Genomic DNA, 17,192 nt, shown 5'->3' on the forward strand with positions numbered 1-17,192 from the left:
CTATCGTATTTGTCACTTTTCAACAAAGAAGGCGTTAACAAGACCCCAATTCAAACCTCCATTGAGTTGGAGCCTCGGTAATGGAACTAACAAAGGACTCTAATTCTTCAAACCCGCTTCTGATGCACGATTCAGATTCAGAGCTCGAACTCTACACAATCCCAATCTCTTCCCGTAAGCACTTTTTCTCAAAACCCCAACTATTCTATCACTCTTCCTTCTAAACGCTGACGTTTTTGTTCTCCTTTGTTTTTCACAGGTTGGTTTATATGGGACGAAATCCACGAAACTGAGAGAACATCGTTGAAGGAATTCTTCGATGGAAGCTCGTTATCTCGAACCCCGAAGATATACAAAGAGTACAGAGACTTCATCATCAACAAGTACAGAGAAGAACCTTCTAGAAGGCTCGCGTTCACCGACGTGCGAAAATCGCTGGTCGGTGACGTCACGGTGCTTCAAAAGGTGTTCAAATTCTTGGAGAATTGGGGTTTGATTAACTACGGCGCGCCTCCGTTGGGAGCGGAGGGTGGGGATGTGGCTGAGGAGGTGGAGGAGAAGTGGAAGGTTAGGGTTGAGGAAGGAGCGCCTAATGGGATCCGTGTTTCAGCTACGCCGAATTCATTGAAACCGATTTCGTTGCCTCGTGGTAGTGTCATTGCGAAGACTGGTAAGGATGCAGGTGGTAGTGGTGGTGGTGGGGCTGGTATTAAATTGCCGCTGCTGGCGTCTTATTCAGATGTTTACGGGGATTTGCTGAGGCAGAAGGAGGTGAATTGTGGGCTCTGTGGTGATAAATGTGATTCTCGACACTACAAAAGTACTCAGGTTATGATTTTTAGGTTTTGTTTTTATATTCTTTATATATCACATTGCACTTATATATGTTCGGAAGTTTTAGATGGAGTCTAGGTCTTCAATTGTGTACTGCAATTGCATTGTGGAGATCTTGATTGAATGCTACAATAGGCCTGAACAACAAGAATTCAATTGTGACCGCAACACAACCGTAACCGTGATTTAAATCCTGAATGGTGTTGAGAGGGAGGAAAAGGGATGTGATGGAGGGAGTTATTTATCTTGTTTAGATGTTTACATAAGGAAATATGTGAACTCCCTATTTGAGGTTTAGGGGAAGAAGAGGTGTTTCCCTCGATTTTTTGATGCAAATAAACACTTCCCTCCTTATTCGCTTTGGATGGGGAAGAGGGTTAGTACCTAGCACATTCCCCCTTTAGGAAGACGAGCATGGGATGAAGCATGCTCGAATGGCGCAACCTACTTTTCTTGAGTATCACTTTTGGAACTAACACAATCTATGTATGGTTATAAGCAATGTGATTGGTCAAATACAATTTGCTTCTGCCATAAATCTTTTCTCCATTTGTTTATTTAGTTTAGTTCTGCTGAGTCAGGGTGTGTGAGCTGTTTCGTAAAATTAAAATACTGTTCAAATAGCAAAGCTGTTTTTCAGATGAGGGTAGGTGTAATTTCCTGTTTACTACCACTATACGTCATGAAAGTAGTTCTCACAATATTTCAAGAATGATAACGACACACACAAACTCCAGAAATGCTGTAGTGTTATGAAGGAATGAGGTTCTGCATTTAACACATCAAATTTCAAAGCAATCAACGGCTGATAAACATTCAAACAGGAAATTGTCAAAGCTCTAAACATAGTAGTAATAATTTTTGTCATGACAAGGTTAAGAAAACCCTTTTAAAAAAATCCCAATTAAGGGTGATGTTTTTTACTGCTATCTTCTCCATCCAAACATATGTTTGGGATCTTTTTGGTTGACTAGTTCAAAAGTGAGGCAACGGAAATTTTAGAATAAAAATCACTCTACACTTGCTTAGTATGACAAAAATATGAGGAAGTAGATAATATAATGGAAGTGTAAACTGTGAAATAAAAAATAGAAACCACTTTGGTTGAAAACCATTTGCACTCTATTCTCTTTTTTCTTATAAATAGTAAAGCCACTAAGTAAAATAATATATCTGATTCTGCTCCTCTGTTCAGGTGTCCAAATAGTGCTTCTTGATGTCCTCCCACTTTCCTTTTTCAAAAAAGGGTCTTATGGGCACTGGTAAAGTAATCAAGAAAGGGAAAGTCTTTTTTGGAAAACAAATTACTTCATTTCTTCAAATCTTTAGTACATCACTTCCCAAGACAAACTTCATGTTTTTGATTCCTTAGGGCACTTCTTAATATCCTCCTTCAAAAATGGGTTTTATGTATTGTTTTAACTCCCGTATGTTCACTGAACAATTTGCTAATAGAGCAGGTTTGGAGTTGAATTTAGGAGAGAGATCTTCTCCACAGAGATTTGTCACAATTGATTTCTTCCTTTTCACTCACATTTGATTATATATGTAATTAGTCTTCAATCTGCATTTTCACATATCTTCATAAAACTAATATATATTTATTCTATTAATAACGTGGCAGGATAGTTTCATTATTTGTGCAAAATGTTTCAAAAATGGAAATTATGGGGAAACCAGGACTGAGGGGGATTTCATATCAAATGAGTCCAGTGAAAACAGTGGCAAACATGAAGCTGCTTGGACTGAGGGAGAAACTCTTCTCCTTTTAGAATCTGTTTTGAAGCATGGGGATGAATGGGAACTTGTTTCTCAAAGTGTTCAAACCAAGAGTAAACTTGATTGCATCTCAAAACTCTTTGAGCTGCCCTTTGGGGAGCTCATATTGGGATCTGCTCACAGAAATGTTAACAGTAATAGTGCTAATGGCATTGTGAACAATGCACAACAAGTTCAGTCATCTTCATCTGATCACCAAGAAACATCTAAGACACAGGACCAATCTCTCGAGATTTCAAATGAAAATGAGCAGAATGGAGATGCTGTGAAGGAAAGTCTTTCCAAAAGACAGCGTGTCACTCCTCTTTCGGATTCTAGCAGTTCACTGATGAAGCAGGTGAGATAATCTTGAATTTATCCATATGTTATTCTTATAATTTTGAGCCACCTAGTGGGATAAAAAGGCTTCTCTACCACTTACCCGAGGAAAGGAAGTTGCGAATGTTAATATCATTTGCACCTCATTCATTTTAATTTCTATACTTCAGTTACATTTAATTGTATCCTGTTTATTTTGTTTTTTAATATTTGGGAATAAGGTCTTGTGTCCCTCTCTTCCTTTTGTTTTCTTATACTATGTCATCATATCATGTATTCCTTTTCTCTATGGCAAATGTGTTAATGTTGTTTTGAATTAGGTGGGACTTATCTCTACAGTGGTTGACCCTCATATCACAGCTGCTGCAGCTGATGCTGCTATTATGGCACTTTGTGATGAGAACCTGTGTCCAAGGGAGATATTTGATGCTAAAGAGGGCTATGCTCCTACAATGAACTCTCTGCACAGTAATTCAGCAAGGTTATATTTACCATAAATCTATCAGTTGTTTACTTGCTCTTAAATTGTTTCTTTGCTTTTATAAAATCCTTACATTTGTTATTATCTCAGAGCCCTTGATGGTGAAGAATTAGAGATGGAGAGGTCTACTGAGTCAGGTTTGTTGAATTGTATGTACAAGATGATATTCTGATATTATATTGACAAAACTTATTAAATAGAGTCTAGCTGTTATTAATTATTTGCTTCCTATAAGTAGCTTATACTTTCTACTTTTTACATTGTGTCATTTGCATTGGTATAGCTTATAATTGGCATTTTCCCTAAAAACTTTTCCACTTTCTTAGAGATAAATGAAACAAAAACGTGTTGGATCCCTCAGATATAAGCCATAAAAAATACTGATACTTGTTCGTAATTTTGCTTCATAACTTTTACTCATTACTCTTCTCAATATGTCAGTACTAGAATACACAATTAGTTTGTCACTAGAATGGGGTGTATGTATGGGCACAGTGTAGGAAACAATCTTATGGAGAGCAATGTTTATTCAATTGCGAGTTCATTTGCAATTACTCTTGAATGCAGTGCATCTAACAAGCCTATTTGGATGTGCATTCTACTAATGGGTTTTGAGTAACCCATTTTGGTGCAAGGATTCCTTACTAGAAACAAACACTAAAACTTGAGGATGAAGTGGAAAAACTACTGAGAAAATGGGGACGGGGAGCAGTACTATAGAACTGTATAGTCAGTTACTCCAAATAGAAAGTAGAAGCAATGGTATAGTCAGTTACTCCAAATGGCAGCTCTATAGCAAAGGAGCAGTGTGTAGCAGCTCTCTGTTACTCCAAAACCCCTGTAGCGTCGCTTTTCAGTGTCACAACTGCTGTAGCGGGTCAGTTGCTGATGGAACATTGGGAGGAGTGGCCACTATTCTCTGTTCGCACATTTGTTTTACATCCCATCCTTTTTCTGACCAAATCCTAGCAGCTCACCCATTTGCCAACCAAGCCAGGTCTTTTCCATCCGAGTCACCTTTCTGTCAAGCTCACTCTTTTCCAGCTTCTTCTGTTCTGCATATAACCTTTGTCCGTCTCTATATTTCTTTTCCATTATCTTTCTATCTTCCACACAGAACTTTTGCTTTGCCTATCCTCTTTTATAGCATCTTATAACAGTTAACTAATTATGTGTTTTACAAAATTTTGAAACTTTTTAATGTAATGCTGATATCTTCACTTTGGAAATGGCTGCTCTGAACTGTTATATTGTTGGCTACTTTGCGAATAAAGAACTTAAGGGGTAAGTGTCTTAATAATTTATTTTTCCTTGTTTTTGCTTACCGGCTGCCCTCTGTTGAGGGATCATTCATGAGAATTCAGTTCTATATTTCTCACAAACAATTTAATCATGAAAAGGTTTAGAAATTATAACATGAAAGATGCTCTGCCATTGGTATCTTTCAAGATGCTTGAATTGAGGATTCCTTCTGATATTGGAGATTAATAGTGTTTTTTATTTTAAAATTTGATGTATCCTTTTAGAATTTTTAATAACAACATATGTATGGTTTCTTATTTTTTGGGTACATTGTATTACGCTGTTGGTTATGATTTTTTCCAATGAAACATGGTTATGAATTATTGTTCTATTTCATCTTCAATAAGAGCTTACTTTTGCAGAAATAGATGACAAATGCCCAAATGATGACATACCTTTGACACTACAAATAAGAGCTGCCATTGCAACTGCTCTTGGAGCTGCTGCTGCTCGAGCGAAGTTGTTGGCAGACCAGGAAGACAGAGAGATTGAACATTTGGTAGCAACTATAATCGAAGCACAGGTTGATACTTGTGGTTTTCTCTCTTTATAACTCCTGGCACTTGTTTAGATTTTCTTATGTTCAGATATCAACTTCAGGGAGTAACTTATTTTTCTCGCTTATTTTTTTAACTAGATCGAGAAAATGCAACACAAGGTGAAACATTTTGATGATCTAGAGCAGATGATGGAAAAGGAACATGCTGAAACAGAAGAGCTAAAAGATTCTATATTGACCGAACGGATTGATGTCTTAAGGAGGACATTTAGATCCGGAGTCACTAGATGGAAAGATTATTCTTATGTTAAATCTTAGGCCAGATTGTAAGTGTTGGTAAAGTTTTGGTACTCTATGTTATCATTTTACACCGGGTCTATGAAATACTGTAAACTTGTGTCATACCATAACCATACTGCATTCTAGTAATCAGCTAATTTCTTTCAGATGGTTACATCTCCTATACTGTTATGGTTATTGGCAGAGGCGGATCTCTTTAGGTGCTGAATTTAAAAATAATAATATTGTTTTTTTGTAAGTTGTTTTAATATATTTATTTTACATAATTTATTAAAATATTTATTTTACTCTATGAGTATTTAAATTAAAACTCAATTTATCAATTTAGACAATGCACATGGTTCATAAATAATTCTATTATTCTATTCACTTTATAATATAAAGTTATAACATTATAGGTATTTAGCAATAGTAAAAAAAAAATCATCATTGCACCTTTGAGAGTGTGTTTATGAATGTGTTTTTATTATCAACAAATTTGTTAAATGATTCTCCTCAACACTCATGAATTCATATAGTGTTTGTAAGTTATTATTTTCACTAATACTTTCTTGATGTAATATTCTTATTTCTTACATTGATAATTTAATATTGCAGTATTGTTATTCTATATTGGGGTACTGTTATAGATATTAATAATATATTCTGAATTTTTGTTATACTATATACTGATTCAATTATTAATCAAGATGAATTTCTTATTGGTAATGTGACGATTTATATGAAAAAATAAAATAACTGAAACTCTTATACATGACTCAGTAATTAATGAGTTTAAGTCTTTAAAAGTCCAAAAAATAACATTTTAAATGAATGTATATTTTTCTTTAACATCTTTAGTTGTAAATTAATGTTATTTAGAATTAATCAAGATAAATTTCTTATTGGTAATGTGGCTATTTATATAGAAAAATGGAATAACTAATTTTTATACAAATAATCAATAATCAATGAGTTTAAATCTTCAAAAGTCCAAAAAGTTACATTTTAAATAAAATATATTTTTCTTTAACATCTTTAGTCGTAAAACCTCATATTTTTCGAACTTACCAGTCTGGTTATTCAAAAATTGAGAAACCCAAAATAGTCCCAAAAAATTTCAAATGTGGGTCAAATTATTCTCTATTTTTTGTAAAACATGTTAAAAATGACAAATTTGACATACATTTGAAATTTTTATGACGATTTTGGATTCTTAATTTTTTGAGGGATAAACGGTAAGGTCGAAAAACATTGAGCGACTGAAATGAGTATTTACTCTAGAATTAATATGTTCTTTTGAAACTTTGAAACAATTATATATATTTATTTTTTATTGTTAATCAAATAATTTTAATTATAAATTATAATTAAATATTATTCTCCCCTCTAAACTTTATAGCTAGATCGGCCACTGATTATTGAAATCAGTAGTAACTAATGTTCGGGATACTTATAATGTTGATTTTGGCTAGACATTTTATCATTTCATGCAAGTCAAAATGTAAGGAAATTAAATTAATTATAATTCAACTTTATATCATATATAAAGCTCCTTGTTTTGAGTTAGTTGTCGATTATCGTTTGGATAGAACCAGTATATCCTGTATGCTGTATTTGATGACTATAGAACGAAATAGGACATACATGTCATGATCAATGTTTGGCGTTTGGTAAACAGAACAAAACATCATAATTAAGATATGGTCATGGTTAGTTGTATTTCTTAAAATCTGGTTTGCTATAAGTGATTTAACAAAAAATGGTTCAAAATTAACTAACTTACAAAAAAAATTGTAATTCTCCATTTCAAGATTCTAACATGTAATACAGCCAAGGTGGAACGATATGGATGGTAACCTGCACGTTAACAATGTTAAAACATTCGATGGATCTTATTCTATTAGACAACGTAGTATCTGTAACTAAGCTCATTTATCTTCACTAATAATTTATCTTTGTTTTTTTAACCACAATCTCCTATAAAAAATTGTACCGGATGTCTTAGAATTTGATGATTATTTACTTCCTCAGCAAGATTAATTAATCTTTTTGTCACGTTGATGATATTTTTGCTTGGTGCAGAGCATGCCAAAAGAAGTGTTGATTATGAGTAATGATATTTATGCATTATTAGTGTAAAAATTTATACATAATCAATATATCATCTATAACTCATTTATATTTCTTATATTTAAAAATCAATTATGAATCAAATATTAATGAATACAATCACTGTGTAAAAGTCTAGTTACATCTTTTTCTAAAAGATTATAACATGACAACTATGAGTTTGGAGTATCGCTGTGAATGTACTTAATCTAATATATTGGAATCAATAACTTGTCCATTAGAGAAGGGCATAGGTGACTCCAATAATAATTCTATCATAGAAAACCCAATCTATAATATTCACACACCTGCTTCCCATGCAGGACAATAAGGCAGAGTTAGTCCTAGCTAGAACTAGGGGTGTCAAAACGGGCTGCCCGGCCTGTTTAGCCCACGCCCGCAATAATTTAAGCGGGTCGGGCATGCCCGCAATTGGTTAACGGACAAAAAGTCATGCCCTGCCCGTTTTAAAATGGGCTAACGGGCGGCCCGCGGACATTTTCTTGTTTACATTAAAAAAAAGCAACAATGGTGAATGTTAAGTTATTAAGTACATTATGCGGTAAATCAATAGATTTTACATAACCACATTACATAATAATTCAAAGTCTCTATAATAATAATTTAAAACATGTCTCTCTAACCATATTAGATAATAATTCTCTCTAACAAGTCTGCAATAATAATTATAAACTTGGATTAAAATTTTAAAGTGTAGAATGTAATGCCGGCGAGCTGTCCGCGTAGCCCGTTTAAAATGCCCGCTAATAAAGCGGGCAAACGGGCCGGGCAATATGGGCTAACAGGCAAAAATACCATGCCCTGCCCGTATTTTTTTGCGGGCAATACGGGCTGGCCCGCGGGCAATGCCCATATTGACACCCCTACATGTACATAGGGGTGTCAAAACGGGCCGCCCGACCCGTTTAGCCCGCGTCCGCAAATGCCCGCAATAATTTAAGCGGGCCGGGCATGCCCGCAATTGGTTAACGGACAAAAAGTATGCCCTGCCCGTTTTAAAACGGGCTAACGGGCTACCGGGCGGCCCGCAGGCATTTTCCTGTTTACATTAAAAAAGCAACAATGGTGAATGTTAAGTTATTAAGTACATTATGCGGTAAATCAATAGATTTTACATAACCACATTACATAATAATTCAAAGTCTCTATAATAATAATTTAAAACATGTCTCTCTAACCATATTAGATAATAATTCTCTCTAACAAGTCTGCAATAATAATTATAAACTTGGATTAAAATTTTAAAGTGTAGAATGTAATGCCGGCGAGCTGTCCGCGTAGCCCGTTTAAAATGCCCGCTAATAAAGCGGGCAAACGGGCCGAGCAATATGGGCTAACAGGCAAAAATACCATGCCCTGCCCGTATTTTTTTGCGGGCAATACGGGCTGGCCCGCGGGCAATGCCCATATTGACACCCCTACATGTACATAGGGGTGTCAAAACGGGCCGCCCGACCCGTTTAGCCCGCGTCCGCAAATGCCCGCAATAATTTAAGCGGGCCGGGCATGCCCGCAATTGGTTAACGGACAAAAAGTATGCCCTGCCCGTTTTAAAACGGGCTAACGGGCTACCGGGCGGCCCGCAGGCATTTTCCTGTTTACATTAAAAAAGCAACAATGGTGAATGTTAAGTTATTAAGTACATTATGCGGTAAATCAATAGATTTTACATAACCACATTACATAATAATTCAAAGTCTCTATAATAATAATTTAAAACATGTCTCTCTAACCATATTAAATAATAATTCTCTTTAACAAGTCTACAATAATAATTATAAACTTGGATTAAAATTTTAAAGTGTAGAATGTAATGCCCACGGGCCGCCCGCGGAGCCCGTTTAAAATGCCCGCTAATAAAGCGGGCAAACGGGCCGAGCAATATGGGCTAACAGGCAAAAATACCATGCCCTGCCCGTATTTTTTTGCGGGCAATACGGGCTGGCCCGCGGGCAATGCCCATATTGACACCCCTAGCTAGAACTAAATGGCATCTAAAGAAAAAAGCAGAATGATAAATTATAAGGAAGCAAAATTGTCTCTCCCTACACTTTTTTGTCCTTATGTCTCAAACTAATCATATCCTATCAAATAGTATAAAAATGTTACCTTATATTTTTTCTTATTTTTAATTTTAATATATGACAACTTTTCATTGGACTGTGACACAGTAATACAAAAATATGAGACAACTGATCCCCATTCAATTATATGTACCTTACTATATTTTTATGATTTTAAAATTTATGCACGGTCCGTAAAGATTTTTATAATGTTAGCATATTATCCACCATTAATTTGTATTACTTTTTTTAGAGTCAACAATGATTAATATATGAATGATGAATAATGCACTGGCAGTGTAAAAAACACTTACAAAAATCATGTATATATTAAATCCTATTTTTATAGCTTTTTTTATATATTTCGATTTTATATCTTGATTTTCAACAATTTTGTCAACTACTCTTTTTATATACAATTGGACTGCTAGTTATTCTTGAATAAATTTTAGAAAAACATATTTGGACATTTGGTACAAAACTACTATTTTCTACAATTTTGTCAACTACTCTTTTTATATACTATTTGCACCGTAAATATAGAACTGGGTTTTTATTTTACTTTTTTATATCATTGTGTGAAAAGAAAGAGTTGAGAAGAGAGTATAAAACACAGAACATAAATTGGATAAAGACTTTTGATCTCAACCACTTTCATTCACTTTTAAGGCTAACTTATATTCAATGATTATGGTCGATCTCAACCACTTTCATAGCTTCATTCAATTGTAGGCTTATATAGCAGGGGAAAAAAACAGTAGCAGAGCACAATAAATTTCTAAGAGCTCACCTAATTAATTTAATCCCTTAAAAGAAGGATTGCCATACATTTCAAAAGATTAAACACAATGATAATAATTTGCTACAATATTTGAAGTGAAGTAGCATAAACCCCAATTCGATAATACGGATAAGATTTTAATACAATATAATATTATTTGAAGTTAGCCTACCCCAATTAAAGGGAAGAATATTTGATTGTAGTTGTATAGTATTATTTGACTTAACATTCTATAAGATATCGCCTCTTATAAAATCAATTCAGGCAATTGGGCGCAGTGTACACTTTTTTATATACATTTCCATTATCAATTCAACTAATTAAGACAAGCATTTTATAGACATAAGTCATAACCAATATAATTTAGATGTTTCCACTTTGGCCCTTGTGTTATTATTATTCTTCTTGCCACAGAACATATTGATGCTAAAGAAAGTGTGATAAAGCTACACAAAATTTACCATTTCGAAAGTCTTCTGTTTTTATCTTCCTTTTCCCAACCACCTTTAATTGTTTAGAGTTAAATTAGAGGTACCCCAATTTTCAAGGACATGAAAATATTAGTAGCAACACTCACGTAACCAGGGCCAACATTTCTAATAATTCACAAGCTAAACCTCTTGCATCTTTCGATTTTGGCGTACAAAATTAACGTTGTATATCTAACCATATTTTACACCATTCAATTGAAGTGGTTGGGCTATGAATCCGACACCATTTTCTAACATTTATTTATTATCCCATTAAATATGTTACAAAGACAACATCTTAATCTCCTAATTTTCCTATCTTAAATAAGCTATTCCTTTCTAATAATTCACAAGTTGTTACACCTACAAATTATATACACTTTAGAGAAAGGAAAAAAAAACATTTCTCAACTCTACAAGAAACATGTCATATTAGAATTTATATCTTAAATCATATCCTCACTTTTTATACCCATTATTTTTCCTTGACTTGAGTTCTTAATTAACTATAGCAATTACACCAATGGCTGCAACAAGCAACTTGGGGTTTCAATTTCCATGGAGTTTGAGCAATGCAAAGAAAGAAAATGTGGTAACCACAATGGAGGTTTTGAAGCTGAGTCTTTATTCTTCATGCAACACTAGTACTAACATGTTGAACAATAAAAGAAGATTTTCATTGATGACTACAAATTCTCATAGTAGTTCTCAGAAAGTGGAAACAGTTAATGGAATAAAGGTGAATGAAATGCATGCAGTAGAGGCTCCTCTCTCAGGTGCAGGTGATGCAGCTTTTGTTACCAGCTTGCGTGGAAGGTTTGTGGAGGGAAGGTTTGTGTATAGACAGATTTTTGCTATCAGGTCTTATGAAATTGGACCAGATAAAACTGCAACGATGGAAACACTCATGAATTTTCTTCAGGTTACTTCATAATTCTAGCTTTTTTGGTATAATCAATGGCATCCCTCATCCTATAGGTAAGGAACTAATTCCCTTTTTAGTTGCGTGACTACCCCTCTCAACAAGTATTACTGTCAGGAATCAACCATTAACGTTTTGATTTATTGAGATTTAGTTGAGCCTTACACACTAAACCAACATTTTGTTAGTTATGCAGTTATAGCTTAATATATCATATCCACAGCTGTATGATACAAATGAAGTTTCAAACCTTGTCATTAGCATTCTCGTCAACTTTTGCAATATGTTACCAGATTCAGTTATATTGTTTGCATGTAATCTTTTAATATCAACATAGTATATTTATATTTCAACAAATTTGGTTATACTTTTCATCTTTCATCTTTCATTTTTCAACAATTTTATACTTTACCTATAAAATTGAACTATTTTGCTACTTGCTAGTTCCATTTTCCTAATAAGAATCATGGCTTAATGATTATGTTCTAATCTGAAGGCCTTTCCCAATAATACCCACTTTCTCACTATTATTATGTGGTACATTTAACCTGTATCAGACCAAGGATATCTATTGTGCAGAAGATGTATGATGTAAATGTCATTGGTATAGTTGAGCCTAGAAGGAAAATATGTTAAAATACTTCATGAATATATTAGAGGATGAGCTTGCCTTAAACATGCGAGTGTGAGACCTTGAAGTTACAGGTTCAAATCCTGGAAATAAACTCTTCGCTTGCTGGGATAAAGCTACACATATCTATATTCTACAGGCGTTACTAAATGAGAGTCTTATGCTTTGGGCTGTTCTTTTTTACTTGATTAATAGATTATTAAAGAACCACGGGAAAGAAGAACATTTTAATGAACTGCATGTTAAATGGTTCAGGAAACTGCTCTAAATCATGTTACCAGCTCTGGGATAGGAGGGGACGGGTTTGGAGCTACTCGTGAGATGAGCCTTCGTAAACTCATTTGGGTTGTTACTCGTATTCAAGTTCAAGTGCAAAGATATAGCAAATGGTAAATTTGATGAGTCTAATACCCTGCATTGCATAATTATATAACATAACTACAACATTGCGGTTGTTGTCGCGAATATGGTCACAATTGTTGTTGTTATGATTGCGGGTGTTACTATTCGGATTGCAGACTTGCACCCATTGTGATGTGAACTTTTTTGTGATTTAAAAAATATTTTTAAATTTAATGTGGCCTAATGCGATAAAAATACAGCTGCGTTGTTATTCGAGTGGTCGCATCATTGCAATTCAATGCGACACTGGAATTGTGTTCTAATATGGCTGGAATATGATGCGGTCCTTAATTTGAAACAATGTTTTCAAACAATATTTATAGACTGATGGATTGAAGAAAAATGTGACAGGGGAGATGAAATTGAAATTGATACTTGGGTTGATGCAGCTGGAAAGAATGGAATGCGAAGAGATTGGATAATTAGGGATCACTATACCAAAGAGATTATAACAAGAGCAACAAGGTCCAATATTTCATCCTTTTCATACTTATACTCATTAATCACATACATAACATAAAGATTTTGTTTTCAAAATATATAACATGCTAAAATTTTCAACCATGCATGCAGCACATGGGTGATCATGAATAGAGAAACAAGAAGACTAAGCAAGATACCTGGTGAAGTTAAACAAGAGCTTGTTCCTTTCTACCTTAATAGGATTGCTGTTGCCAGTGAAGAAACAGATTGTGAAAAGCTGGACAAGCTCACTGATGATGAAACTTCTGAGAGAATCCGTTCTGGATTAGCTGTAAGTTTGATACCCGATTTAAGTTTAATGTTAGAAGAGCCACAACTTCTGTCCCAAAATTTATATCACTATATGCATCTCTATTTCTCATTGTTCAGAAAATTAAAACATTAATTAAATGTATATTAGCTTTACATCTATTGACCAATATTTTTGGACAAAAGATGTGCTCTCAATCTTAAACCCTCTTCTATTTATTTCCATTTTCACTTAAATCAAATCCTTCTTTGTCAATAAGTATAAAATTATATTACTTTCAGATCTTTGTATTCACTGCTTTTTTAACTTCATGCAATACAGCCAAGGTGGAACGACATGGATGCTAATCAGCATGTGAACAATGTGAAATACATTGGATGGATTTTAGAGGTAAGTGTCAAATGTTGCAAAGACAAATCATGTAAAAATGTTGCAAAGACAAATCATGTAAAAATGTTGCAAAGACAAACATACTCTATATGTCATAGAATTTGGTAATGAATTCAAGGTTCTAACTTACAAATGACGGTCCACAACCTCAATTGAGCATCTATATTGCATTTTTAGTAACCTTTTAGCATCTGTATTACTGCTATAATTTTAGTCACACCTACTCTATTCCTCTAAAATTATCCACAATTACAAGTAAAAACATGTGTGGAGGATGTCTTAGGTGATTTGGACATGTGTGGAGAAGACCGATAAAAACATCCATAAGGAGAGTAGATCAAATGGAAGGTAGTCTAATTTCTAGAGGAAAAGAGAGACAAGGAAAATCATACATAGGGAAAATGAAAAAGAAAGACTTAGAGCTCAATACTTAGTCAATGAACATGATTTACGATAGTGCATTATGTCACCATTTGACCCATGTAGCCAGTCCCACCCAGTAAAATAAAGAGTTGTTGTTATTATACAAAGATAATATAAGGATAACACAATGTTATAACGGCAACGGTAGCTACCATTTAAAAGTTAAAACCATGGTGGTTATTAGCATGTTTATGTACTAATGTTAATTTGTTTGTTGAGCGCAGACTGTGCCAATAGAAGTGCTAGAAGATTTTAATATGACAAGCATGACTTTGGAATTTCGACGTGAATGTAGACAATCAAATTTGTTGGAATCCATAACTATTCCAACAACAAGGGTGATTGGAGAGTCCAATAATTCTATCAACAGAAAGCCTCACCTGCAATACACTCACATGCTTCGTCTTCAACATGATAGAACAGACGTAGTACGAGCCAGAACTGAATGGCATTTTAAGCAAAAGCTACAGTGATATTAATACAACTACCATTTTGGATCATACGTATAGATCACTGCATTCTCCTGCTGGTTTTTCACTCTTGATTTCTAAGATCCTTTAATCTCTATATTCATTAATTTTGTCAATTTACTTTGTGAATTTTAACTTTGGAACTATGTTTGGCGATTTATTGTAGGACTATGTTGTAAATAAAACAGCATGTTTATAATAATTTGATTAGAATGTCAACATTACTGAAAAGAAATTCATCCCATAATTAGTGTTACTTTCTTTTTTATGGAAAAAGTACAGACATAATTGTGATTCATTTTTGCACCACAAATGTAAGGTGATGCAAATTGTGAAGGCTACTACAACCATAATATAGTATTTTACAATTTAAAATAATGTGTGTTACAGTTGTTTCTCTATTTCTTCATAACCAAAGACTACTTTCAGAATATGTTGACCATTTTGGAGAGTAAATTACACTGATATTATCTTATTTTTTAATGAAATTATATAAATTATTCATTTATTTTTTACACCTTCAAGAAACTCCTATTTTTTATACTTACATTATGCTGTTACACTAACTATTCCTATGAGAAATAATTGTGATTTTTGAAACATAAAAAGTGATAAGTATAATTAAGTAAGTTTTTAAAACTTACTCTCTATCCTAACCATCAATTCTAGGGAAATCCAATGATTTGAATTAATCAGTAAATTTAAACCATTAGATATCCCTAGAATTGATGGTTAGGATGAGTTTTTTAAGTTTAAAAAACTTATTCGGAGTAAGTGGATCCCCACTCAATTAAGATAAACAAAATATAGTATATTGTGAAAACAAATACAAATAGTATACGAGTCAATACATTTTCATTAGTTTTTGTTTGTTACAATATAATATAAGAGTGATGTAAATAATATCTCCTTAGAATTATTGACGCATATTATAATGAACTAGAAATAATGAAAATATATTGACTCGTATATTATGGGAATTTGTCTCCACAATATATCATATTTTGTTTAACTTAATTACATTTAACATCTTTTTTATTTAAAAGATCACACTTATTTCTCATGCATGAGTAGTTAGTATAATTTATGTATGTATAAAATCAAGAGGTTTTTTATATGTAAAAAATGGAAAAGTGATTTGTGTAATTTCACTAAAATTTATTAGGTTAGGTGTTCATGTGCTTTCTTATATAAAATGATATTGATCTTCAGGCGCTTACTCAATCTTCAAAGTTATTTTTAGGCTTTTCATTCTTGTCCCAATGTTAAACCTACAATTTTAGATTTGTCATTATTTTTGTTTTTTGCCAACAGAACTCTTCCTTATTTTTTCTCCTACTAATTAGACTCAGACATGTTTGGATTTATGTAGATCTGCATATAGGTTTAACTCCAAAAATTGGTCAAGTGAATATTTAGAAAAAAATCATTACAAACAATAAGATAACAACAATCTAAATAATAACTAACAAAATAAACAAAGTTAATTAACTAAATCCTAGATATCATTTCAAATATATCTAACATGTTGCCTCAAGGTAAAACTCAATAAATTTTAAGCTTGTAACAAATAATTCATTTCAAAATAAAATATTCAAATAATTATATGGCTCATAACAATAGTGGAAAGATATTATGAACTATAAAATCTACACGTATAATAAACATAAGAATGATCGTCAATGTGAAAGACATATACAACTAATATAATTCACCACTTTGAAAAAAGTGCCACCAAAATGATTTTTGGTGAAAAGAGAAATTATTGGTATAATCATCATCAAAATGATTGTCGATGGGAAAATGAGTCATTATTGACATATTTCTTCAATGAGCAAAAAGATAGCATCAGAATAAACGTGATGTAAATAGAACTTAGTGAGGAAATAAATCACAACTAACATAATCGTTAATGAGAGGAAAAAAGCATTACCAGAATGATCGTTAGTGTGAAGATTACCATATACATATATATAAATAAAGGAAGAAAGTGACTTGTACATGTGATATGAAATTTTGCAGTTGAAAAAATGAATGAATACCAACGAGAAAATGACATAGTAAATGGATATGACTAATCGAAATTTCGAAATTTCGGTTTATCGACAACATAATAGTGATTAATAAAGTAATAAGGTGTGACCCTAGCAAAGAATAATATTAGAATTCTAAGAAGCTAAAGTATGAAAATAAAGAGATAACATTACAATTTTATTACAATTTTATTCATCCCCTTGAATGAGGAGTAAGACTCCTCTCCATTAATGAAGAGATAAATTGTA

The 17,192-nt window shown here is 33.2% G+C and overlaps 2 protein-coding genes across 3 annotated transcripts; both read left to right on the forward strand.

Annotated features, from left to right (window-relative positions):
• LOC109336965 (SWI/SNF complex subunit SWI3A) lies at positions 1-5,667 on the forward strand. Of its 2 annotated transcripts, XM_019573814.1 has the most exons (7): positions 6-174; positions 260-828; positions 2,459-2,950; positions 3,252-3,412; positions 3,503-3,549; positions 5,077-5,237; positions 5,352-5,667. In XM_019573814.1, the coding sequence occupies exons 1-7, from the start codon at positions 81-83 to the stop codon at positions 5,529-5,531; spliced, it is 1,704 nt and encodes a 567-aa protein (XP_019429359.1). In that variant the 5' UTR covers positions 6-80; the 3' UTR covers positions 5,532-5,667. The 2 variants fall into 2 exon arrangements, with proteins under 2 accessions (XP_019429361.1, XP_019429359.1); XM_019573816.1 differs by lacking the exons at positions 5,077-5,237; positions 5,352-5,667 and adding an exon at positions 3,980-4,129 and having other exon boundaries at positions 1-174.
• Positions 5,668-11,277: 5,610 nt separating this feature from the next.
• Positions 11,278-14,942, forward strand: LOC109336962 (palmitoyl-acyl carrier protein thioesterase, chloroplastic-like). The gene is made up of 7 exons (XM_019573807.1): positions 11,278-11,405; positions 11,455-11,861; positions 12,748-12,881; positions 13,246-13,359; positions 13,468-13,648; positions 13,949-14,017; positions 14,665-14,942. The coding sequence occupies exons 2-7, from the start codon at positions 11,463-11,465 to the stop codon at positions 14,911-14,913; spliced, it is 1,146 nt and encodes a 381-aa protein (XP_019429352.1). The 5' UTR covers positions 11,278-11,405; positions 11,455-11,462; the 3' UTR covers positions 14,914-14,942.
• The last annotated feature ends 2,250 nt before the right edge of the window (positions 14,943-17,192 follow it).

This window comes from Lupinus angustifolius, unplaced genomic scaffold (assembly GCF_001865875.1).
Source record: "Lupinus angustifolius cultivar Tanjil unplaced genomic scaffold, LupAngTanjil_v1.0 Scaffold_1_550, whole genome shotgun sequence".
NCBI lineage: Eukaryota > Viridiplantae > Streptophyta > Magnoliopsida > Fabales > Fabaceae > Lupinus > Lupinus angustifolius.